At 50.1% G+C, this 25,820-nt stretch overlaps 1 protein-coding gene across 1 annotated transcript in view; it reads right to left on the bottom strand.

Moving 5' to 3' along the window:
- Positions 1 to 25,820, bottom strand: part of SLIT1 (slit guidance ligand 1) — a 163,302-nt gene that overhangs the window by 113,587 nt on the left and 23,895 nt on the right. Inside the window, exons 3-4 of the mRNA XM_080822669.1 lie at positions 25,599 to 25,670; positions 20,317 to 20,388 (exon numbers count right to left, since the gene is read on the bottom strand). Coding sequence (XP_080678795.1) covers positions 20,317 to 20,388; positions 25,599 to 25,670 — 144 coding nt within the window. The remainder of the gene's footprint in view (positions 1 to 20,316; positions 20,389 to 25,598; positions 25,671 to 25,820) is intronic.

Here is a 25,820-nt window from a genome sequence, read left to right as displayed (position 1 = left end):
AGAGGCACTGTTTTCATGGCTCACTGCCGTCCTGCTTGAAAGACTCCAACATGTTTACTATCCAGAATGAATTTCTAGAATTTCAGCCACCTTTGGTTGCCCAGTTTTCTTTGTTTGGGCGGGGGGGAGCAAATTACAAATTAACAACAACAACAAAACACCTTTGGAAAATTTTGCTCTGACAAATTCTAGGTATAGAATGAGAATAAGAGGCTGATTACTGGGTAATGGAAATGTGGCTTTTCCTTCTTTTCCTGCGTTTCCTACTGGGAAAGGAGCTAGGGCTTAACTATGAAGGAAAATACAAGCTCCGTGTTTCCTGATGGTTCACCACACGCACAACGTGGGCCAGAATCCCAGACCCCACCCTTGGCATCATCTTATTTAATTCCTGCTCAGCAATCTGAGATGTCTTTATTATGCCCTTTTCTCAGGGGAGAAAACGGTGTCTACACAAGCTGAAGCAATTTGCCCAGTTCCGTTCAGTAGCAACAGGGCTGTTGGATTCCAGAGTCCAAACGCCTAACTTCCACGTTATGTCTGACCCCCAGCTCTGGTTATTTTGGCAGCGCAGAGGACACATACACATGCAGACAGAAGCGGGATAGGGCTTCTCGCAGGGGTCCGGGGTCACCAGTGCCCATGCACCCCTGCCATCAACAGATGGCGCTCACCAGCAAGGGCCGCACCCCTGCAGGGAACCCTGGGGGACAGAGCCATTTGCAGTCTGTGGTCAATGTTCAAATGACCACAGCTTTCCCGCAGGGACAACAGAGGTCTTGTGCTGTGTCCAGCTGGCTGTGAAAGATACTATTAAAAATCATCGATAAATGAGGTCCAGCCTTTGCTTCCACAGTTTACTGTAAGGACCTATCAACAATGATTTCTTACCCTTTGTTTCCTATCAGTGGAGCTGATGACTGTAGGAAACTGGGTTGTATCTTCCAGATGCCTTTAGAAGAAGGGAAATGGGAAATCCCCAGGTGTAGTTACATTTCAATACAGTGTGGGGAAATTCATGTCTGAACAGTGGTATAATTGATGCATGTGCATTTGTCCCCATGAAATATGATTTTTCACTTCTATTAGTTTTCTTTCACCTTTCTTACGTTCTTTCTTTCTTTCTTCTCCATTTCATGAGCACTGAGAGGAAAAAAGCCAGGCTACAAACTGACCATCAAACTCTCCCAGCTAAGCCCACCACCCTCTTGAGGAATCAGCAAACACAGAACCACCAGTCAAGCTCCAGCCAAGCCCTAGACCATAGATAATTCACCCTGATATTCCTCGAGCCCAACAAATCACAGTGCACAGCAGGTTTTTAATAAGTTTGTTGGGTGAATGAATGAATCCATCCATCCATCCATCCATCCATCCATCCAGGAAAGCTAGACCCAGAATCCCCACTGCCATGCTGGGCAAAGTGACACTCAAAAGGAGGGTTGCCTCTCAGCCAGGCAGCAAGGCCAAGCACTCGGGAGCCGAGGACCAGTTGCTGCTTTGCAAACATCGAGCAGGACTTGCATTAAGGATTCCCACCCACAGGGGTGCCTGGGTGGCTCAGTGGGTTAAAGCCTCTGCCTTCGGCTCAGGTCATGATCCCAGGGTCCTGGGATCGAGCCCCGCATCAGGCTCTCTGCTTAGCAGGGAGCCTGCTTCCTCCTCTCTCTCTCTCCGCCTGCCTCTCTGCCTACTTGTGATCTCTGTCTGTCAAATAAATAAATAAAATATTTAAAAAAAAAAAAAAAAAGGATTCCCACCCACAGCCGAGCACCAAGGAGGGGAGGCTCCCGACGTGATGCCCCTTTACTAAATGCCCCAGACCTGCACCTGGGGCAGATGCGCCCCCACCCCCCACCCAGGGCCCTCTCTTCTTTCTTCTACATTTCCTAAGTGTTATGAAGAGTAGAGCTGGTCACACATCCAAATAAATAGATTAAAAAGTTGGTTTGCTGTTTTGTTTTCTAGTAAAAGAATATTAACGTGATCGAAAACTGGTTGCTGTGTGACGGATGAAGAACTAAAACCTCCACCAGCGAGCCACCATTCAGGACTCCGGGATGGCCCTGGTTGTTTGGGGTAACCTCAGGGAGGCCCTAAAAGTCCAAATACCAACTGCTAAATTCCTTCCTCCAAAAGCCCCCAGGAAATAGCTACTTCCCCCTCGAGAGCTGACGCATCCAAAAGATTCTTCTAGAAATGACGGGCAGAGTTATGGGGCTGGTGAACTAGGGCCCTGATGTCTTGGGTCCTCCTCCACAGCAGAGGTGGGCCAAAGACAAGGGCCTGTGGCGCCCCCTGGCCAGCTGCGGACTCCTGGGGATCTGCCTGGGGGACCCACAAGTGGGTGCCCTGGGGTGGCACCAATACGGGGTGGAGCCTCGGCTGGGTATATCGCCCTCTACCACGCATGGAAAGGTGGCCCTCGGACCCCTCTTCTTTGCACTCCTTTCTGGCCCTCAGCCTGGGGCTTGGGCTTCTGCAGGGAATGCTCTTCCCTTCCTGTCCATCCTTTCCCAAGGCCCCGTTGGGCCATGAAACCCCAGCTCGCTGGTCCCCTCCCAGCCATCCCTCACTCTGGCCTCCTCCCTGGGAGCAGGAACATCTCTGGCGTTGGCACTGGGAGGGGAAAGAGTGGCCCCTGTCCCCCTGCCAAGGGGGATGTCACGCCACCAGAATTTATGTGCCAGCTCTCCTTGTACCAGCTTTTCCCAGGTTCCTCCCCAGCCATTACTACCCCATTAGTTGCCCCGTGTTTTCCCCTAACTGTCACCAGCCCACACTGCCCCTTTGTTAGCCCGAGGCGCTCAGGCCGGCCCCTCCCCAGCCAGGGGCTGAGCACCGGGAACTCTTTCCTCCCTCGCTCCCGGCCCCTCCCCCGCCACCCCTGCCCCAGGGCCTTGAGTAAAACAAACCCACCAAAGGGCATTCTGGCTCTGTTTGTACAGCACAAGCCCCCCACCCCACCCCCTGCCCCCAGTTGCCTGGCGCTCCTCATCCTCCATGAACACACTTCCCCTCCTTATTGGTATTCAGTCAATACCATCCTTTTCTGACCCTTCCCTGCTTGGCCCCTGAGATCTGCTGACAGAAGGGCCTTTGTTGAAGGAGCAGAGGGTGCAAACACCGGGGCTCTAGAGATAGCACACTGACTTCAAAGGGGGGAATGAGTCACTGCTCATCTGGCTGGGCGGAGGGGACCAGGAGCGCAGCTCCTCTGAGCACCTCCAGGACCAGAGTCTTCCTGAGGACAACCCTTCTGTGACTTCTCACAGGGCAATACCGTTTTCAAAATGATAAAGTTATTGTTCCAGGACTGACTACAAAATGTGGGCCAGCCAGAACCCAAGGTCTGGTAAATATTCTGTTACGGAATTCGCTGGAATCCCTTTGCTGCGAAGGATGGCCTCCAGCACCGAGGCTCAGGCTAGGAGACTTCCAGGCCTCCGAGGCTGGCCAGTTTCGTGTCTGCGAGCAGATCACCCGTCCGAGCGCCCCTCAGAGCCAGCCACTCCCCTGCTCACTGGCCAACCCCGTGAAGCTGGTTCGAGGGCCCCAGATCCACAAGCCGCCGCGGCTGTAAAACCTAGGCTCGGGGCATCTTGGGCACATGGTCCTAGCAGAGGCCAATTCTGCTCCCCCTTGAACTCTTCCAGGGATGAGGCAGAAAGCAGAGTCGCCCAGCCGTCTGCAGCCAGCTCCTGACAAGCCTGCCTCGCCCAGAACAACATCCACTTGCCCACCTTCCACCCACTGGGCCCACTTCTGCTTCTACAACCAGTCAGCTCCCTTGTTCTCAGGACAGGCCTTCACATAGATTAGAAAATCGCTCTGAGTTCCTCTACATTTGTTTTCTTCACACCAAATAGCCTCAGGCTGCTTGACTACATCTCCCATGAAATGTCTTCCAGAGGCTCCCAGTGTTAGCCAACCTTGTCCAGAACACATGTGGTGTTCTCCCTGCAGTTGTCCATAACACAACCCAGATTCCAGGACGGATCACATTCTCCGCATGTGCGTAAGTCAGCACAGACTAGAACAGGCCTATCCCCTCCCCCAGAGAGGACACCTTGCCTCCATTAATTCAGCCTGTGACCACATTCCCTCTTACAGCCACCTTCCCATATTCAGCTCATCCTCATCTTAAAGTCACAGGCCCTTTTCCTCAGAAGTGCTCCCAAACCAGGTCTCCCCCTTTCAGCGCTTTCAAAGTTGTCTTCATATTTCTCAGTATTTAATTTCACCTCATTGATTCCAGCCCCGTTCATGAAGTTCCTTTTTCAGTCTTCTGTCACCTTGGCTACAATGCTTGTCCCTTTGCTGTTTTGTGCCCCAGGCACATCTGCTGAACATCCCTTCTGTGCTCACTCAGTCCATTAATAATATGACGAACACAGCAGTGTGCAGAGATGCTGATGACTTGTCCAAGGTGTCACAGCCAGAGGGGGACAGACCCAGATCTAGAACACAAGCGTCCTGGCTCTCAAACCAATGCTCATTTCTGTCACACTCTGCCAAAAAGTTCCCAGGCCCCCTCAGACTACTCTCTCTCCGGCCCTCTAGTACCCCCACCTCCTTACTGGTCTATGCCAAGAAACCCCGATTACAGACAGGAAGGTCTGGTAAGGGCTGGCTTCCTGAGAGGAAGATGGGGAAATTACCCCCTACCTAAAGGATCCTACTTTGTTAAATTATGCCTGCTTCCGGCAGCTATGGTCCTACACTTCTCAAGGGAGCCGCTGTGTAGCCCACCCAACAGACCAGTTCAAAGAAGATGAGGAGGTCCTGGGAGAGAAAAATGGGTTAGAACGAGAAGGCCAACAAAGATTCTGAGAATCGCCCTGAACTTTAGAAAGATTCTATATAACAGACTGTCACTTAAAGAGAGCTTCAGCCCTAGAGCCTCTCATGCAAGTCTTGCATGGTCCCTTGAAGATAATGATGATAAACCTACATCCCTGCTCTGAGTAGAACTCTAGAGAGCAACACCAAGGTCACTGGGTGAACAAGCCAGGAAAACAGGTCAAGGTTAGTGTGAGAATTCCTAATCATCCAAGCTACTCGCCACAAGACCCACTGTCTTGTGAGCTCCCCATCACTGAAGTGTTTAAGTGGAGGCTGGAGCAAATGACTTTTGTCCTGTTTGAATCCAGAGATCTAAGTTTCTGTAGCCTCTTTTCTGTTGTGACAGGTCCTTTGTGCTTCCAAGTGAAAAGCCATCACTGGACCCCAAGTGATTTTGAAAAAGAACAAAGTTGAAGGACTCTTACTTCCTGATTTCAAAGCATATTATAAAGCCATAGTGATCAAACGGTGTGGTATTAGCATAAAGACAGACAAACAGACCGAAGGAATAGAATAGAGAGCCCAGAAATAAACCCTCACCTGTATGGTCAAATGATCTTCAACAAGGGTGCCAAGACCATCCAATGGTGAAAGGACAGTCTCTTCATCAAATCGTACTCAGAAAACTGGATAGCCACACGCAAAAGAATGAAGTCTGGCCCTTATCTTTCACCATATATAAAAATTGACTCAAAATGGATCAAAGACTAGGGTGGCTGGGTGGCTCAGTTGGTTAAGCATCTGCCTTCTGCTCAGATCATGGTCCTAGGGTCCTGGGATCAAGTTCTGCATCAGGCTCTCTGCTCAGCAGGGAGTGTGCTTCTCCCTCTCTCTCTGCCCTTACCCTGCTTGTGATCTCTCTCACTCACTCTCTCTCAAATAAATAAAATCTTTTTTTAAAAAAAATGGATTGAAGACTTAAATGTAAGACCTAAAACTCCTAGGGAAAAAAAAAACAAAACAAAACAGGAGAAACGCTTCACAAAATTGTACGTGGCAATGATTTCTTCAACATGACACCAAAAGCACAGACAAGAAAAGCAAAAACAGATAAATGGGACTACATCAAAAATTTCTGCGCCTGTAAGGACACAGTCAACCGAGTGAAAAGAGAATATACGGAATGGGAAAAAACATTTGCAAATCATACATCTGATGAAAGGCTAAATACCCAGAACATACAAAGACATTTCTCCAACAATGACATACGCGTGGCCAGTGAGCATACAGAAAGATACTCGACATCATTAATCATCAGAGGAATGCAAATCAAACCCACAATGATCTATTGTCTCACACCCACTAGAATGGCAACTATCCAAAAAAAAAAAAAACCAAACAAACAAAACCCAGAAAATAACAAGTGTTGGCAAACTGGTGCAAGCACTATGGAAAACAGCATCGGGAGTTCCTCAAAAAATTAACAATAGAACTACCAGAGGATCCAGCAATCCCACTCCTGGAATATACTCGAAAGAATGGAAAGCGGGGTCTCAAGATATCTGCGTGCCCGTGTTCACCGTGGCTCTATTCCCAATGGCTAAGGCTGGAAACAACTCAAATGTCCATCAACACACGAGTGGATACACGAGACAGAACATGATTCAGCCCCAAAAATCAGAAATCCTGAGCACATGGGAGCGTGGATGAGCCCTGAGGACATGACTCTGAGTGAAATGAGCCAGTCACAGAAAGACGGACATTGCATGAGTCCGCGCCCATGAGACCCCCAGAGTGGTCACAACCATAGACAGAAAGCAGAATGGTGCTTGCGGGGGTTGGGGGTAGGGGCAAGGAGGACTTGGCTAATGAGTACAGACCCGCAGGATGCAAAAGTTCCAGAGCTCCACCTCATAACAACATAAACACCCTTACCACCGCGGAGCTGCACACGTGAAAATGGTGACGATGGCAAAATTTATATGATGTGTTTTTAGTCACAGTTTTGGTTTTTTTTTTTTTTAAGTCACATTTGACACGAAACAGGACAGACTAGAACTGGGAAGGGCATTGGATTTAAGCCTGGATTTAATGAAGCAGGACCGAGCTGCAGATACATCAGTGATAGCCGAGAAGACTTCTGGAATATCTGGTCCTTCGTTCGCATGTGACAACCTCTACGGCCCCCGTGGACTTCTGGGGCCAGGATGGCCTCAAGTCCCAAAGTAACAAAGCCACGTGTGTGCTCTCTGGTGAATGCCTGATGCTAAGAGGCTCAACGTTAGGGAAGTTAAGAGCAGATGAAACAGAGATCACCACCAGTCAAGAATTCACGAAAATGCAGGGCGCCTGGGTGGCTCAGTGCGTTAAGCCTCTGCCTTCAGCTCAGGTCATGGTCTCAGGGTCCTGGGATTGAGTACTGCATCGGGCTCTCTGCTCAGCGGGGAGCCTGCTTCCCCTCTCTCTCTGCCTGCCTCTCTGTCTACTCGTGATCTCTCTCTCTCTCTCTCTCTCTCTCTCTGTTAAATAAATAAATAAAATCTTAAAAAAAATTTCACGAAAACAAAAATGGTAATGAACAGTATCCAGCATTTCCCCCCTCAATCCTGTGCTATCACAGATTTAAATGTCATGAGTTATCATTCGTGTTGATAGTCACGTCAAGTTCATCTACTAAAGCTCTCTCCATTAGCTGAACTCCTGGGGAAGGCATTCAGAGAAAGAGGCTGTAGAAATAATTCTTCCATTGGTATGAAGTCACTCTCATTTTCAGCCTATAAAACCGAGCAAAGAAGAGGTTGTGTGAGTAAAACTCTGGGGCAACAGGCTAAGCTGCCTGCCAGATCCAGAGGGAGTTGTGGCAAGATGCACAGGGAGGTGGGAAGCTCTGGCCACACTGAGAGCACAGGTGCTGGAACAGAAACAGGCCCTGCTCTGAGCCAAGGAGACAAGCAAGAAGACAATTAGGAACCTCGCACCGGGCCTAGCTGGGAACCTCCCGCTGAGGCCATGAGGAAAGGGGAGCCAGAGAAGCCCACCAGCCTGAGGCAACCCAAGAAGACGTCTAGAATGGCAGATCGTTCTCATCCAAGTAAGATGGCTGGAAGGGTCACCCCCTCCATTGCTTGCAGGATGACGGTTTGAGTGATCATGGCATTCACAGCACTTGAACTGGGTGGTCTGTACAAAACACCCCTAATTCTCACAATATCCCCCTCCCCATTTTACAGATGATGCAATAGATGCAGAGAGGTTAAGTAACTCACCCAGAGTCCCACAGCTAATCGGTACCAAATGATCGTCGGAGGGAAAGAGAGGGCTCAATGCCAATGAACCTAACCATGACCTGGAAGGGCCAGGAAGGCTGCCCAGAGGTGCACTTCTCTGGAGAGCTTCTGGAACTACGGTGGTATGTGCCCATGATTCCATAACCCCAGGCAGGGAGGAGCTATGCCACGCTTCTGGTCACTGAGAGTTACTGTCCTCCAAAGGGAAGCCACAGCGCAGTATTCAGAATAATGTCACCCGAAGCTGTCCTTGTCCTTACCCCCCAAGGCCCCTGAATGTGACCTTACATGGCAAAAGGGGTTTTGCAGACGTGGCATTGTTACAAATCTTGAAGTTATCCTGGCTTATCCAGGAGGACCCTATGTAATCACAAGGGCCTCACAAGGGAAAGAAGGTTCAAGAGAGACAGGGAGACATGGCAGCTGAAGTCGTTGGAGAGAATGATGGAGCCACCGGCCAAGGAACGTGCCTGACCTCTAGAAGCTGGAAAAGAAAAGGAAGAGATTCACCCCGAGCCTCCGGAAGAAACACAACTCTGTCCACACCTTGACTTTAGCCGCATATCGAGACCTGTTTCAGATTCCTGACCTCCAGAGCTGTGTGATAACACATCTGTGTTGTTCAAAGCCACTGAATTTGTGACAGTTTGTCCCAGCAGCATAGGAAACAAATCCAGACAGGAGGGCAGAGCTGCCTGTGGCTGTGCCTGTGTCCCCACACAGGTCCCTGCTGGGGGAAGATAATCCAGCAAGTCAACGTCCTTAAAGGCAAAAGTGATTCCAGCTTCATTAAACCCACAAGGCAGTGTGGGGAGAGGGGGCCCGTGCTCTTTATTAGCCCAGGGAGCCAGCAACCTTTAGCCAATCTCCAGTTGCCTCCTTAAGAGGCAGAAAAACTATGTCAAATACCAACTCCAAGAGGTTTGCTAAGAAGTTTTTTTGCAAAGTGATAAGTGGTCTAAGAATACACAGTGTCCATTTCATGATGCCCACTTTTCATAAAAGACCAGCATTTCCTTTCAGGTTAGTGCATACCTTTACTGGCTCTCATCAGGACCAATTCTGACCCTCCTCCCTCCCTGGCCGGAGTCCACTCTCTCACCCACAGTCTACACCAGGGTCTGCTCATGCCAGGTCACTTCTCAGTGCCCACAACTGGCCAGGTAGAGGCCTACATCTCTTCAGCAAAGGTCTGAACCCCACAGAATCATGGGAAACAGAGCCAGAGATTTGGGAAAGACTTGGGATGGGTTTATCAGCTCCCTGCCTCTCCTTTACCCACCCTGCACCACTCACCCCGCTCCCCACCAAGAGCAGGAGACCCAGAGCTGTCCTGGTACGAAGACTAAGACTCTGCCAAGAAGCTCCGTATCAACACTGGGGCCAAAGCCACACTGACCACGGAGAAGAATAACCAGGGGCTCCTTGTCCTTCAGCATGGGAGGGGGGGAGGTGTGGGGCATAGGAATAGGTCCAAACGTATAAGCCAATGGTTCCCAGCCATTTGCCAAAAGAATGCCTTTTGCTACTTCCACTTCACATTCCCCCAAACATTTGAAAAGTCTGGGCCATTAAAATATCTTTTAAAAATAATAGTAATAAAATATCTTTATTAATAATATATCTTTCCATATTTTTATTATTACTCAAGAGCCAATTAATCAACTGCCAGTCGGGTCTTCTTTTTAGCAAAAGATGGCCAGTGTTACTCCAAATTGATATATGACTCCAGCCAAAAATCAAAGAAAATATAATTGAGTTAGCTCATTTGGCCTGACTGCACACACTGCAAAGAGCTTGAGAAACCCCAGGGTTTCTTCTCTGAGCTTCTCAAGCCTGTGGGCAGCTGGCTAGAATCCCAAGTAGTAATCAGAACCACCGAAGCCACAGAGTTCCGTGGAGGGGAGAGTCTCGGCAGCTCATGCAGGGGTCTGGCCCAACCTAACAAAAAATGGAGTCAGTCAAACCCTGCCAGGCATCACCTGGGAACAGTTTCTTGCTGACTCGAGTCCATCTCCACCTCCTCCTTGGTTCCCTCCTCGCTCGAGTTCTCATGGCCTCCCAGAAACAGGGGCTCCCTATAACTACCCTCCACACCCCATTTCAAGCAGAGGGATACCCCTGCCTGCTTCTCCAGAGACTCCATCCAGCCCACCCTCAGTAGAATTCACTTCTCCTACAAACCATCACTAAGCCCTTGAACAACTGGCTTCATATTTCTGGGCCACAGGTCAAGGTCAACCACTGGTCAAGTAGAACAGAGATCGGCTGGCAAGGACTGAGTCTATAAAATCCATGAAGCTGACACACAACACACAAGTGTGAAACCACGAGTCCTGGGATCAGAGAAGGGAGGATGGAAGTCCTGGGCCCCCTACAAAGAGCAGAAGCCATTCATTCTTCTCCCATAGCCTTTGGGACAATGTCTGCCACCAGAAAGACACGGCTTGCCAGCCCTGCTAGAGCCACAAGTGCTGGGGAAATGAGGACGGGCAGGCCTTCATCCCTGAGAACACCAGGCTAAGTGAATAAGCCAGCCCCAGAGGGCAAATGTCGTCTGCTTCCACATGCGTGACGAACTCAGGAGACACACATTCGTGGAGACAGAAAGTAAAAGAGAGGTGACGAGGGCTGGCGGAGGGCCAGGAAAGGGGAGTTACTGTTCAGCAGGCTGGGGGTGATGAGGAAGTGTGGGGCACAGACAGCACCGACTCCCAACACAGGAGTATATCGTTAATGCCACTGAACCGCGCACTTAGACAAGGTTAAGATGGCAAGTATTAGTTTATATTTATTTTACAACACACACACACACACACACACACACACGAAAAGTTATAAAGGAACAAAATAGAAAGTCCTGAAAAGCCAATAGTCAGTTCTGCCTGGGGAAGGGGACATGAGGAATTGTGACCGGGAGGTGGCATTTCAGGCAAGCCAAGGAAGGGACAGAGGCCCATCTGTCCCTCGCATCTCAGGTACAGAGACTGGGAGAGGAGAGGGGAGCCTGCACTGAGAGAGTGGGGTGTTGAGGAAAGATCATATTTACTCTCTGCTCAGTTGCTCTGCTCATAAGAACGCTCTGTGGCCCCCTCTATCACCCTTTCCAAACTCTTCACTCTAGAAAACAGAGACCGTCTACACTGCCTTCTGCGGAGATCCACACAACACTCTAGATTGTGGTGTCCCTGCTCTTAGGCCAACTCCATCCTCTCCACCCACCCGTATCTCCCACAGCCTTCAACACCGGAGTCAAAACTTTTTTTTTAAGATTTTATTTATTTGAGAGAGAGAGAGACAGCACGAGCAGGGGGAGAGGCAGAGAGAGAAGCAGGCTCCCCGCTGAGCAGGAAGCCCCACAGGGGACTGGATCCCAGCCAGGACCCTGAGATCACGACCTGAGCTGAAGTCAGACACTTAACTGACTGAGCCACCTGGGCGCCCAACTCAGAACTTCTTGCCTCCCCAGAAGACTCCTGAGCAATCTCTTTCCTCTTTCTATTTCTCTGTTTCCTATCACGAAAGGCAGGATAGTGAGGAGGGTTAGAGCGTGCCCTACATTCAAAGCCTGGATCTGCCAACAAGAGCTACACAATCCATTACTTCACCTCTCTGCGTCTCAGTTCTCCCCACTGTAAAACAGGATAATAGTTGCATAGGACTTTGACAATTAAAATGAGAAAATCCATAAAAAGTGTTCGGTGCACAAAAGCTTAACAAATGGTAATTACTGTTATTGTAATGGTTATATATTGCTTTGGTATTAAACTAATTTAAAAAAATATTTGAATGAGGGGCGCCTGGGTGGCTCAGTGGGTTAAAGTCTCTGCCTTCTGCTCAGGTCACGATCCCAGGGTCCTGGGATCGAGCCCCAAGTCGGGCTCTCTGCTCATCGGGGAGCCTACTTCCTCCTCTCTCTGCCTGCCTCCCTGCCTACTTGTGATCTCTGTCAAATAGATAAATAAAATCTTTTAAAAAAAAATTTGAATGATAGCTCAAGTATTTTTAAATACCTTATTTATTTTTTTTAAAGATTTTATTTATTTATTTCACAGACAGAGATCACAAGTCAGACAGAGATCACAAGTAGGCAGAGAGGCAGGCAGAGAGAGAGGAGGAAGCAGGCTCCCCGCTGAGCAGAGAGCCCGATGCGGGGCTCGATCCCAGGACCCTGGGACCATGACCTGAGCCGAAGGCAGAGGCTTTAACCCACCGAGCCACCCAGGCGCCCCAATACCTTATTTAATTTAAAAAACCATATCTTTCTTTATTGGCATGGCAAAATTATTTATATAATTTCTGAAAGGGCTTAAAAACAGTCCTCACTCTCCTAAAAGTTATTCACCGTAGCCCCCTCCTATGTGCACTCTTCTCTGTTCAGAATCTTCTTGATGGTTATGGATTCAGTGCGTTCCATGATGATTTTTGTAAATGCTGTGAGAGGACCTTTCATTCCTTTGAGCCCCTGGAAAATGTCCCCAGCAGAGCACTCTGCCTTCACGGGGCATTCTCCTGGGGGCTGACCCATCGGCGGCTCTTCCCTCCAGCCCTCCTCCAGGCCCCGGCTGCGTGTGTTTGTGAAGGCCTGTGTGGTTCTGAAGCTGCGGGGTCAGAGCCAGGGGCCAGCGCTGCGTTTAGGACATTAAACCATGCTGGGCGCATCAGCCCTCTCTGGCACTCAGGACGTCAGTCTCGGGCTGGCTGCCCTCTTCTGCAGAGGCTCCCAGCCAGCCCAGTGGGACGCTTGCCTTTTTCACTTGAGTCTTGACAGCAGGCACAGATTTAATGATTGGAAAGCACTTTGAGAATTCAGAGTACTCCATAATTGCTAACTCATAATCCCCAAATTGTTCTCGGTGTGGCTGCGGGAGGCAAAGCGTCTGCCCTCAGGAGGGCCTTTGTTAGCGTGCCCCCGCCCCCAGCAGAACCCAGCCGGGCAGGGGCAAAAGGGGGCTCTGACCGTAGAGGAGTGTCTACCTAAGGCTCTTCAAAGTGGGCCGAGAGCAAGGCTGCTCTAAGTGTGAACCAGATAAAGAGGGGCCTGATAAGAATGCAGATTCTTGGGCCCTTCCGCAGCAACAAACTCAGGGTCTCTGAAGATAACCTGTATTTTAATGAACTCCCCTAGACAACTCTCATTCACACTAATCAGAGCACTAACGGGAAGAGGTAGGTGCACGGGTTTGGGGTCAGAAGGTTTGAGCTGGCCTTGACCCTCACTGTCAGAGCTCTGCAGGCTCGTAAGATCTCGTTTGGGCAATGACACGCCCCCCTCCCCCCACCCCCATCCCCATACATGTGCTTCATAAGGCACACAGCAGGTTAGAGGGGCTGAAGAGTCCCTCTACAAAGAACCCTATTTGACCCAGAACTTCCCAAACTGTCTAACCAAGGAAGTTCCTTTCCATCGTTAATGCCAGAATCATCTCACAGACTTACTATCTCATGAGACAAAGCCCGTGAAGGTCCTTCCTGGGGACCGTGAAGCCTAGGGAGTAAGGGACAGCACCTTAAGGCAGGGGTTCTGGCAGGAAGGAGGCCCCAGCCAGTGAGGGGCAGCCCCTGGAGCCCTTCTTATCCTGCAACTAGGGTCCTGGGCAGCACGGCTTGTTCCGTTTTCCACAGACCTGCCGCCTGGAGTGGACGTGTCACAACAGCGAGGTCACCTTCCTGCTTCGGGTAATTTCCCTCAGAGGCAAGACAGATCCATTTTTAACAGCTCTTCATTTCAGCAGAGAATGCCCTCCCGCCTCTGATGGGGGCTGGGGACCAGGACTGGAAGGGAGGCTTTGTTCTTCTGACCAGTGCTGACAGTTTAATTAAACCCAGCTCCAGACAGGGTCGGCGGGGTCAGGCATTCTTCAACAGGACTCCTGCAGGAAATCACCTCCACGCCTCTCCAGACACCAGGGCCCTGTTAATGAGCTATCCTGCTCCTCCTTACAGCAGGGATATAAATAAGGGGAAAGAAGTGCCCTGGGCTGCCCTTAATCACCCACCCCCACCCCTTCCACGTCCAGCAGAGACACAAAAGGTTGATCTTGTCCGGACGCATATTGGTTTCAAGGCTAAAAAGAAACCCAGAGGATCTGGGCTGCCAGAGTGGCTTCTGGACGAGGAAGGGAAGGCAACCAGTGAGAGGAGGGAGTGCAAGGCACGGCACAGACCCCGCCCCAGATCCAGAAGGACAGAGGCACAGAGTCTGACCCTCACTGTTCTCCACCCCAAACACACGTGGAGACTGGGTTTTGCTGATATAAGAGGAGCCATGAGGTTCAAGCGTGGCTGAGCCCTGTACGCATCCACAAAACATCTCCACATTCTCCTGTGATCGACTGTCAGGGAATGAAGCATGCCCCAAACCCAGGCCACCTGCCCCCAGAGTGGAGCCGCCCCCGCAGGGGACAGCGATCCAGCCAGGGGAGAGTCCGCCCCACCCACTGCGTCCTGCTGCTGGTCAGACACAAGCCGATGGATCTCAGAAAGCGCTGATGAGGGGTGCCTGGGTGGCTCAGTGGGTTAAAGCCTCTGCCTTCGGCTCAGGTCGTGATCCCAGGGTCCTGGGATCGAGCCCCGCATTGGGCTCTCTGCTCGGCAGGAAGCCTGCTTCCTCCTCTCTCTCTCTGCCTGCTTCTCTGCCTACTTGTGATCTCTGTCAAATAAATAAATAAAATCTTTAAAAAAAAAAAAAAGAAGAAGAAGAAGAAGAAGAAAGCGCTGATGATAACCCTCCCCTCCCGGAGAGACAGTGCCTGCCCTCTGCCCTACACAGCGCCCTCCGAGTGTTCTCAGCACCTAGAACAGCGCCTGGCCCACAGGAGGCCCTGAGAAACCATTAAATGAATGGGTGGGCGGGGGGATGCGTAGGATTGTAGGTAGATTGATTGGTACATGGGTTGGTAGAAGTTGAATGGGTGGGGAGCTGGCTGGGAATAGTGATGGTTGTGGGTAAGTGAGTGGGAGAACGGATGGGTAAGCAGATGGAGTAGGGGGTGGGCGTGTGTTCCATGGAAGGATGGGTGGGAGGAGATGGGAAGATGGAGGGATGGTACAGGGTATAGAGATAGATGGGCAGATGGATGGATTGACTGGTGAACTGGTAGATAGGTAAGTAGGATTGCAGATGAGTGGGGGGTGGGTATGTGACAGATTGATGGGGTTGGAGGATAGGTAGGTGGGTGGGTAGGTGAGTAGGTAGATGAGATGAGGATGGGTGGTAAGGAGACGCTGGACAGAAAAGGGGGGTGGATGACCAGTAGGGAAGGATGAGCTTTAGCATCAGAGAGACCAGGGTTTGAATTTGACCCAGCACCTTGGGCATGTCCCAAACCCTCTGAGCTCACATGTCTTCATCTGTAAAATGAGGGAAATGCTGACCTCAGAGATGTTCTGATGACAAAATCAGATCATGTTTGAAGATTGTCTCCCCCCCCCCCCCGCCCCATGAGCCTGGAACAGAATGATCTCCCATTTGTCCTAACAGTTACTGTAACAACTGTGGTTCCTGAGACCTTTCATGACGGTCCTGGGAGACCCAGGCAGTGAGAAGATGTCACTGGATAGGCATACTTCTGCAGGGGCTCCGACTCCCTCTACCCGCAGACAAGGGGGTGGGTGGGCGCTCTCTTCTAAAGAGGTCAGGGAGTGAGGGTGCTGAGTGGGAACTCAGGGCCCACCCTTAAGGGGGGCCTCCCCAAGAAAGCAAAGAGCACACAAGTGACTCCAGGCCCCTAAGAAACATTTCGGGGCAACATCACCCACCAGCTTCATGCTTGCCCAGGAAAGTACCCGAGAGTACAAAAGGCACATTCCCTTTGGCAGCTCCTGGCCCTGAGTGATGCCAGTCCCAGGTCACCCCCCCCACCCCTGTGGCTGCAGGAAAGCACACCAGCCCCCCTCCACATCCCCTAGGGTTATCTCTGCAGGTGTGCCTCATGAAACACAGCCTCTCGTAGAGAAAAAAAAAAAAACCAAAAACATTTAAACCTTTTGGGGGAGATCCCTGCCATGCAACGAGATGGTTCTACATGAAAACAGACAGATGGACAAACGCTCAAGTGCAAGGTCAACTTGGAGACCACTGCCAAACAAGTCCTCATGTGGATTCATCCCACATTCCCTGAGCATCTATCACCACAAAGTTTACACCTGCCACAAGAGTAGGTTACATCTTTCTCCAACCCCCGCAATAGCCTGCGAGGTAGCCAGAATTCTCTTTATCTGACAAAAGAGCAAAGCAGGTTTCCCCGGGGTTGGAGGAAGCCCTCCAACATCACATGGCCAGCACTCATTTTAACTCCAACCACAGAGGCTTTCCAGCGCTTGTAAAAGCTGGGAGGTCTCCTACCATAAAAGTCACACATGCTTCTTACAGAACATCTGGGAAAACCAGAAAAGAAAAAAGTCACCCAGAGACAACCCCTGTTGGCATTTTGGGGTCTTTTTCCGTGCCTTCTTTACAGTGATTTATTTAGTGATTTTATCGTCAGTACAGTTTTGCATCCTGGCTTTCGGTAACGCAAACATTTGTCTGCGATACTCTACATCCTCCATAAAGACCACATTTGACAGTGATATAAATATTTCCTCAAGCAGCTATATCATAATTTACTGAACTGTTCCCCCAACATTGGACATACATTTCAATATTCAGTATTCTATATTTCAGTAAAGGAATATTCTACATTTCAGGGCACCTGGCTCAGTCGGTTACGTGTCTGCCTTCAGCTCAGGTCTTGAACTCAGGGTGCTAGGATCGAGCCCCACATCAGCCTCCGTAAGCAGAGAGCCTGCTTTCTCCCTCTCCCTCTCCTCCCTGCTCTTACTATCTCTCTCTCTGTCTAATAAATAAGTAAAATCTTAAAAAAAAATAAAAAGGAATATCCTACATTTCAAAATTCTAAATAATGCTGCAATGAATGTGTTCATGCTCATGTTTTATTATTTCCTTAGGCTAGATCCCTAAATGTGAGATTTCAGGATCTTCGAAGGCCTCGTATCTAATTCCAGCCCCATCACCAAACCGCTCTGGGGTCCAAGGCAAGTCACGTCTCTGGGCCTCAGGTCCCACATATGGAAAGCAATGGACAGACCAACCCAACAAAGGGGAAATACTCCTGAAGAATAGCCAGTACCAGGATTTTAGCACCTGACAGCCACACACACAAAGTCAACCCAAATATGGACTCTGCCGTCTGACCCACTCTGTGAGCACCTCACCTACACATTTGGTCTCTCTCAAACCTGTTTCATGGTGATTTAGCATAATGGCCTCTGCTAAAAGTCCATGATTTGCTCCAGGTGGGAAGGATTAGCAACGGATCCCTCAAAGCAAAAGGGGGGTCAACAGAACCACCAGGCCCTACCTCCTAAGGGAAGGTGGCCCCCCTCCAGTTCCTAGAGGAGTGGGCTCCCCGGTAAGACAGCACCAGGTGATCCCACAAACCCCCAGCCCAGCTCCTTGGTCCAGGAATGCCCTCATGACCAAAGGTGAGCCAATCAGATTCTTTCCCCAGAAATCTGGAGTTGGGACCTGAGACACGGGGATTAACTCCAAGGTCACAGGAAGTAGGAGGGGAGTCAGCACTGGGGCTAAGCAAAATCATGGCGGAACTGAGATGCTGCCCATAAGCCCAAGACACTGGTCTGCAGGAAGAAGCAGGAAAATAATGAGATATTCAGAAAGAACTGGAAACACCCTTCACCTCTCCGTTCTGGTCCCAGCAATACTTCACTTCCTGTCCTGGGAACGTGTAAGTCTGCTGGTTGCGCCCTCGAAATTCCCCATCACCCTTCCCATCACCAGCCTGCGGGGGTTTCTGTTTCCAGAGCCCAGAGTGTCCAAGCGTTCCTCGGCCAGACCAAGCGGACTGTGATAGTTATCAGAGACGTTTGCAATGCCAGATGCTCGAGTCAATAGATTGAGGGTGCAGTTGGGACAAAGAATATCAGCAAATAAATCTTTGAGCACCTGCTTCTGCATCCTTCCTCAGCACAACAAAGGTAAAAAACCCAGGAACAAACAACCAGACCAATAAAAGAGTCTGTTTAACCATTTCCCCCAGGATGTGCACTTTTGAGATGGCCTGACTTGGAGGGGCACCCGGTGGCACTAAAACAGGTTGGGCCCAGCCCTAAACTCAAGTCCCAGCCTGACCTGAGCAGGGACACTGCACAGGAGTCCTCCCCAAAGTCCTGCGTGCTGCCACACTTGTGCCTACAGCCGAGCTTCAGAAATATTAACAGAAGAGCTGAAGAAAATAGTTTCCCTCCACCAGATCTGGCTATGCTCCTGGATAAGAAACATCTTCTGCCAAGAGTTAGGAACCAACCCATTGCCTAAAAAGAAAAAGCAGTAGGCACTGGGGAAATGTTCTGGCTCTAGAATCTGGAAATTCTCCCCAAAGAACCACCAAGCCTACTATCAGGCGTGCCCTTCTCCTGGAAGTCCCTCTGTTGGCTGCTGACTGGCCCCTTCCCCAGGAGAGCCAGCCCCAGGTCACAGGGGCGAGAACATCCAGTGTCTCTGGAGGCCACTGCCTCCCCTGGTTCCCAGCCCCATAGGGTGCCAAGAGCAGGAGTCAGGCAGACTCCTGTCCTCTTCAGTGGCTTTTCCACTCCTTGAATGGAGTTCCTAGTGCCAGCCTTTACACACAAAATCCAGTCATTTAAATTTGTTAAAGCATAGAAGTACTTTTCTCCAGTAAAATATGAAACCATGAAGAGCACTGAGCGGGGAGTCCAAAAGGAACTTGAATACTGACCCTGAGAAGGTCACTTCACCTCTCCAACTTCAAGACAAAACTTGAAGGCAGGTCCAGAGACACAGGGGCTGCCTGGGGACCACTAGGCTCATCGAGAGCTCTGGAAATCATGACACACGTGCGAAGAACTGGCTGTGCTGAATCCAGATTCCAGGAACCCACAATCACGCCGTCAGCACTCAGGCAGTCCTGGGGTGCCGTCTCCCTCCCAGCCCCACGCCTCAGGCCTGTCAAAGTCACTTGCTGCCTCTTCCTCCACCTACGTGCTGCCCTACAAGCTTTTCCAGGCAAGACCAGCAGGCTCACTTCCACGCACACAGTGCTCGGCTGGCCACGCTGAAGGTCCCAACCAGTGGTCTTTCACGTTGTAAATGGCAACATCTAAAAGGACTCAAAAACCTCCCAAGTCAAAATTCAAAATCCAGACAGCTCTTCAAAAATCTAACAAGAGGGGCCCCTGGGTAGCGCAGTCGGTTAAGTGTCTGACTCCTGGTCTCAGCTCAGGTCATGATCACAGGGTTGTGGGACTGGGCTCTGAGCTCAGTGTGGAGTCTTCTTGGGATTCTCTCTCCCTCTCCCTCCTCCCCTTCCTGCCCCCCCCCATGCACTCGCACTCTCTCTGGCATAAATAACAAATAAATGTTTTTTTTTTTTACTCTAACAAGAGTACACAGTTGTTCTAGATGCTTACAGAAAGCAAAGCTAAGAAAAACATAAATTGTTGGGAAACAGATTTAGGGCTCAAACTTAAAAAAATATTTCTAATATGCAAATCTGTCCACTAATGTAACTGACTGTCTGGAGAGGGAGTGAACTCCCCATCATTAGAGGTAGCCAAGCAAAGAATGAAGGACCACATGCTAAGGAACAGCAGAGGAGATTCCTTAGGTAATCTCTAAAGTCCTGCCCAACCCAAGACCCCCAAAATGAAATAAATGGTAGAACAATCATAGCCACATTTAACAAATCATAGAGCAGCAGAATTAGACACTACCCTTGAGCCTGAAAGAAGTACATTTACAGCAAATAAAAGTATGACCTTATGCCATGGTTGATAAGCTACCCCATCTCATGACTCCGATCTGATAATAGAAAGAGGTCCAAGAAGGGCTTCAATGAATGAATCAATATTCGACCCAAGGCAGAACACCAAAGGCTGAGTCAGATGTGCAGGGTTGGAAAGCCTGGCATCATGGCTGACAAGAACCCCCCTCCCAAGAACACTCCCACACCCGCACTGTCAAAGGCAGCCCAGAGAACTGAATGAGCCGTGGATCCCAGCGGGCACGGCCACTGAGAAACGCCCCGTGCAGCACCTTCCTACAGGAGGGCCTGGCCTTTCGTGCCCGGCACAATTCCGGACAGGTGGGGAGCAGGGGGTCACGGTGGCTGGAAAGTCCAGCCCCTCTGACCAGACACGGCCCCTCCCACGGGGTGAGGGACAAGACCACAGCCAAAGCATCAGTCACCGCCTCACTCACAGCCTCGACAGAGCCTGGTTATTCTGGAACAGCAGTTCTGGTAACATGTGCAGCTGGTTCCGGTTCAGTCGTCTAAAAGAGAGAAGAAAGGAAGGGTTGGAAGGTGCCTCGCAGTCCAGGAAACACAGAGACTTTTCAGAAAGCCCTGGGTTCAGAGTGGGAGGGCGTGAGGTCCAAATCCTAAGAGGGTCGCTGTGTTACCCCCAGGAAAATGAGCTTCCCTGGGCCTCGGTTTCTATGAGTGGGAGTTCGCCATCGACACGTGGGGAGGATGGTCACTGAGCACCTGGGGAAGCTCCCAGCCAAGGACCCGATGTGTGGTGGGCAGTCGGCCCCACCCAGGGTTTCTGCCCACGCTCCTCTCGTCATCATGTTACATGCGCGACACCTGTTGTAATTCATAAGGCACTGATTGAAATACTATGCTGGCTCTGTGAGCTGAACACCTGACTCCACTTGAAATGGGAGCAGGGGCAGGACTAGCCCCACGGTTCTGATTCTTCCTTGCTTTCACCCACATTTAACTCAGGGGCAACTTAACTTTCTTTTATTATTTGCTTTAGGTCTTTTTCTCAAAATGAAAAGAGCGCTATCAATTTTTTTTTATTATTTATGAAAATGCATGCTTAATTCTTTACAAACCTCAAATAATAGAAGAAAACAGATTCGGCCACCTGCATTTTCCTCACCCAACAATCTGCGGATGTCTCTCCGCGCCAGACAAGAGAACAACCCCTTTATTTTTAATGACTGGTATGTCCCTCATTTCTAATTGCTCTACTGGGGGACAGAACAACTTCTCAGTTCTATACACACAGGCAGGAGTGGGAAGTCTGGTTCTGGAATGTGACCTAGACAGGAAGATACAATGTGGAAAGAACCCAGCGTCCTAAGAAAGCAGCGACACCTAACCACACGTCAGCAGCTCGTTCTTGGACGTGGGAGCACAGAACTCCCGCCCACCAGGGGTGGGACCCCTGCGAGTATGGAAGCTTGGTGCTCACGCTGTGGTCCACTGGCTACCTGCAGGGGCTTCGCCTGGGAGTTGCTCAGAGTGGCTATATCGCAGCCTCTCCCCTAGACCAGTGGAGTCAGACTCCATTTCAGCAGGATCCCCAAGCAATCCGGGCACACCTGAAGGCTGGAGAAGCTCTGGTGTAAAACCCAGCCTCTGGGCACCTGGGTGGCTCAGTGGGTTGGAGCCTCTGCCTTCGGCTCAGATCATGATCCCTGGGTCCTTAGATCAAGCGCCACATCGGGCTCTCTGCTCAGCAGGGAGCCTGCTTCCTCCTCTCTCTCTGCCTGCCTCTCTGCCTACTTGTGATCTCTCTCTCTGTCAAATAAATAAATAAAATCTTTTTAAAAAAATAAAACCCAGCCTCGGCACTACAGGCTACAGCACAGTTCGGATCTCACACAACTGTGTCCTTTAACAGCGCTGGACGAGGATAAACCAACTCGGCAAAAAGCTTTCTTGTGCTGGGAGGAAGGAAGAAACATAATTGTTTGTGGCCAATAGTAACTGGCCTATGGTTATCTCCTAGGAGGTCACCCTTCATCTGATATGTGAGAAAGGCATCGTTTTCCAGCACGGTGCAGACAAGGAGACCAGCTGGAAGAAGTTTACTCCAAAGGCCAAGCTCCTAGGGAAACACATCACTGCCTTGGGGAAAAAAAAAAAAGACCACTAGTAGAATCCTTAAAAAGCACGGGAGTGGACATCAGATTACTCTAAGTTCCTTAACCTTGTCCAGTAAATTAATTCTGTATTTACACTGCCTGGTAATCATCGGTTTTTGTTTTGTTTTGTTTTCCCCCAAGACTTTCTCATTTTTCCAGCTTCAATTTCTGCAAACACTGGAGAGGGGAAAAACATTCGAGGGCCAGAAAAAGTAGAAAATCAAAGAACACCAAAGGAAGGCACAGCACGGTGAAGGAGGGGCAGGTAGCTAAGAACAGACAGCAGTCGTGGTGACCGGTCCTTAGCCCTCAGGATGTGCCAGGCACGGGGACGAGTGTTGTAGGGGCGCTACCTCACCATCAGAGGGAAAGCACAGGTGGGTGTCTTTCTCTGGAGCACGACAAGGTCTCACATTCACGCAGGTAACCTCCCATGTCTTTCTCTCAACAACCTGCGGGAAAATTTTACCTCTAGCGTCTTGCCGTATGGCTTGGCTCTTAATAGGTGCTCAGGATGTCAACCGAGTCCACTGAGCTGTCTCTGTGATAGCTGAGGAAGCTGGGATGCCCAGAGGTGAGTAACTCACCCTCGTCATGGCCAAGTACGAGAGCCGGTTCGGAAGAGCGCCTTTCCCCCACAATTCACAGCGGCTCCCCACGGCCAGCGCAGGGCGGCTGAGCGTGCCACTCCCCCTCCGTGCCCATGGCACGCCCACGCCCGCGGCCAGCGCGACTGCACACTTCTGCCTCCACACTCGGGCCTGCAGGAGTTGCTTACAAGAACCAGAATGTCTGTTCCCAAACCTATCTATACCAGAGGCGCTTATAATTTTACAAGGTAATTAACTGTGACACAGGGGAACAAAATACTCATGTGAAAAGAGTCATCTCTGGGAAAACCAAATTGGAGGCTTTGGAGAAAGTCAATAAACCAAAAGCTCTTCATTGAGGGGCTGTTGAATTAAGTAAAACACTGGGCCAGGGACAGGAGGGTCACAAAAAAACTCGGGGGGCACCTGGGTGGTTCAGTCGGTTATGCATCTGCCTTCGGCTCACGTCATGATCTGTGGGTCCTGGGTTTGAGCCCTGCATCGGGCTCCCTGCTCAGAGGGGAGTCTGCTTCTCCCTCTCCCCTGCTTGTGCTCTCTCTCTCTCTCAAATAAATAAATAAAATCTTAAAAAAAAAAATTCGGAATTCTTAACCCAGATTGCTTCTAAGGGCCTTTTAAACATCTCCCTCTACATGGGGCGCTTGGGTGGATCAGTGGGTTAAAGCCTTTGCCTTCAGCTCAGGTCATGATCCCGGGGTCCTGGGATCGAGCCCCACATCAGGCTCTCTGCTCAGCGGGGAGCCTGCTTCCTTCTCTCTCTCTGCCTCCCTCTCTGCCTACTTGTGATCTCTTTCTGTCAAATAAATAAAAAAATAAAAAATCTTTTAAAAATTTTAAAAAATAAACATCTCCCTCTACCTTAAAGAAACCAAAACCAAAAATTGTAAGCAAATCACTTGTGTGCAATGTAGGTGACAGAAGCGATACAGAACTCCAGTCTCATACTAAGAAGAAAAGCCTTGGGGGGGGGCGGGGAAGGTGGGGAAGAGAGTCGATAAATGCACACTTCCATGTTTGTGCTCAAAAGGGAACGTTTAGAGTATGTGCAGTTTTTACAACTGCCCGCTTTATGCAACTTGTATGATTAATGGATCCACCACTGGTCTCCAGCAAGTCAGAGGAGAGGGTGCTGGCCTCAGTGAGGGCCACACCCCCCAGGACACGGCAGTCCCACCCCTCAAGAAGAACCACCTGCTGGGAACTTGTGGGGCACCCGCACAGGAAGAAATGTATAGGAGCAGGACAGAAGGGACAAAGTCTGCAGTGACAAGTCTTGACTCAAAAAGGAGGGCCCTGCCCCCTCCCGGAGGCAGCGGCAGACATGAGGTGGGCACCCCCATCGGGTGTTGACACCCCCACCCCCACCGTCCACCTTTCCTCCTCCAGCACCCAGAGCTGAAGCTGCAGGGGCGGGTTCCGTCCGGGTCCCAATCAGGCCCTCACTGCCAGGTCAAGAATGTGTACTTTATTCTGAGCCTTTGGAAGAAAACAAACAGCACCAGTCCTCTATTCTCGCTGCAGGCCCCTTATCGCTCACTCTGGGGCCTGAATGAAGAACGCAAAAGACACGCCTTGATTTTCTTCCAGGCTGCAGGAGGGCAAGACGACAACCATAGTCTTCTCCCTTTGTTTAATACCCTACTTTCTTTGAAGTAAAAGAGAAAAGTAAGGTATTAGGTCATAGTCGTTAAGAGCTCAGGCTTCGGAGGCAAAATGATCCGGGTTCTAATCCCCTCTTAATCGCTTAATAATACAAGTGCCTTAACTTCAGTGTCCTTCTGTTTCTCTTCTATTAAATACCACTGACCACAGCGTTGTTTTAAGGATTAAATGAGATATTGTAGGGCAAAGAGCTTATCTTGGTGTCTGGCACAGAGTCAGGCAATCAACTGTAGCTATAGTTATAATTATAAACTCATTGTAAGAAAATCCATAAAAACGATAAGCACAAAGAGTAAAATTAAAGTTACCTGATATCCCACCACTCTGTGCAATGGGAGTTAATCTTCCCAATGACTTTCCTCCTCCTGTGTTCTATATACACAGAAGTTGATGCGATTTACATAAACATCACTTCCTGCCTTTTTCATTTAATATTATATTGTGAGCACATTCCAATGGCCTTAACTATTCTTCAAAAACATGACTTGATACCCTATGTCTCCACCAGCATGGCTTTCTCCATTTTTTTGTTGTTGTGTTTAAGTGATGTGCAAAAAATATCCTGGATATATACATTTTTTTAGCGGCGTCTCTGATAACTGCCTTAAAATAAAATGGACTTTCTGGTTTAGAGGGCATGAACTCTAGGACTCTTGACACCTCTTGAGAGCCAAACCAAAGCAAAAGAGTGAGACCAGTGACCCCGGTGAATGGGTGTCCATCTCCCACCTCATTCACACCACAATCCTTTTTTTTTTTTTTTTTCATTTTTGCCAACCTGAAATGCAAAACTTGATCGAGGCCCAGTCTCAAATGCAAAAATCCTGGGTTTAGAGAAACCATGTAAGTCAGAAACATCACCTTCCAGTGTCTGTGCTGTGGCCCCAAACATCCAAGACCCAGCTTCTCCGGTGGCCGCTGGGTCTCCCTGACGGTCCCCTTGGCATACCCATCCTTCCCTACCGCACACACACAGGAGCACAGACAGTGGTTATGCCTGGGCTAGAGATTATAGGAGGCAATTTCACTTCCTCTATACTGCGTGGGGTCTTTGCCGTATGCATTATCAGCGAAAGACAACAAAGAGACTTGCATTTAGAGTGTGGGGTGCAGACACCCTCCAGCCATGTACTCACTGTCACCTCGTGATGACACTGTGACCACTTCCCTGGCTGTGGCTGGCCCTGGCACCCATCAGCCAACAGGAGGCGGTGGGGTGGAAGTGGGCATGCCAGGCTCTCCCTGCACCCTGTCCTTGCTGCTGGGCTCAGCTGTCCTGTCCCCTCAGCGCCACCCTGCCGCCCTGAGCCTGCACCCGCGGATACTCACAGCCGCTCCAGCTCCTTCATGTCGTCAAAAGCCCCCCGCTCCACCACTCCAATCTGGTTCTCCATCAGCTGCCTGGGGAAGCAAAGACACAAGGACAGCTAGAGGATGCTGGACAGGGACTCCCAGCGGCAGCCGGCAGCAGGCAGTGGAATGGGAGCAGAGTCCCAGACGCACGCAGACACAGATTCCGGCCCGAGTGGACAGAACTGCCCCCCAACCTTG

This window comes from Martes martes (genome assembly GCF_963455335.1).
Source record: "Martes martes genome assembly, chromosome: 14".
NCBI classification, from domain to species: Eukaryota; Metazoa; Chordata; class Mammalia; order Carnivora; family Mustelidae; genus Martes; species Martes martes.
Note: the sequence above shows the minus strand (reverse complement) of the source record. Positions and strands in the feature narration are given on the sequence as shown.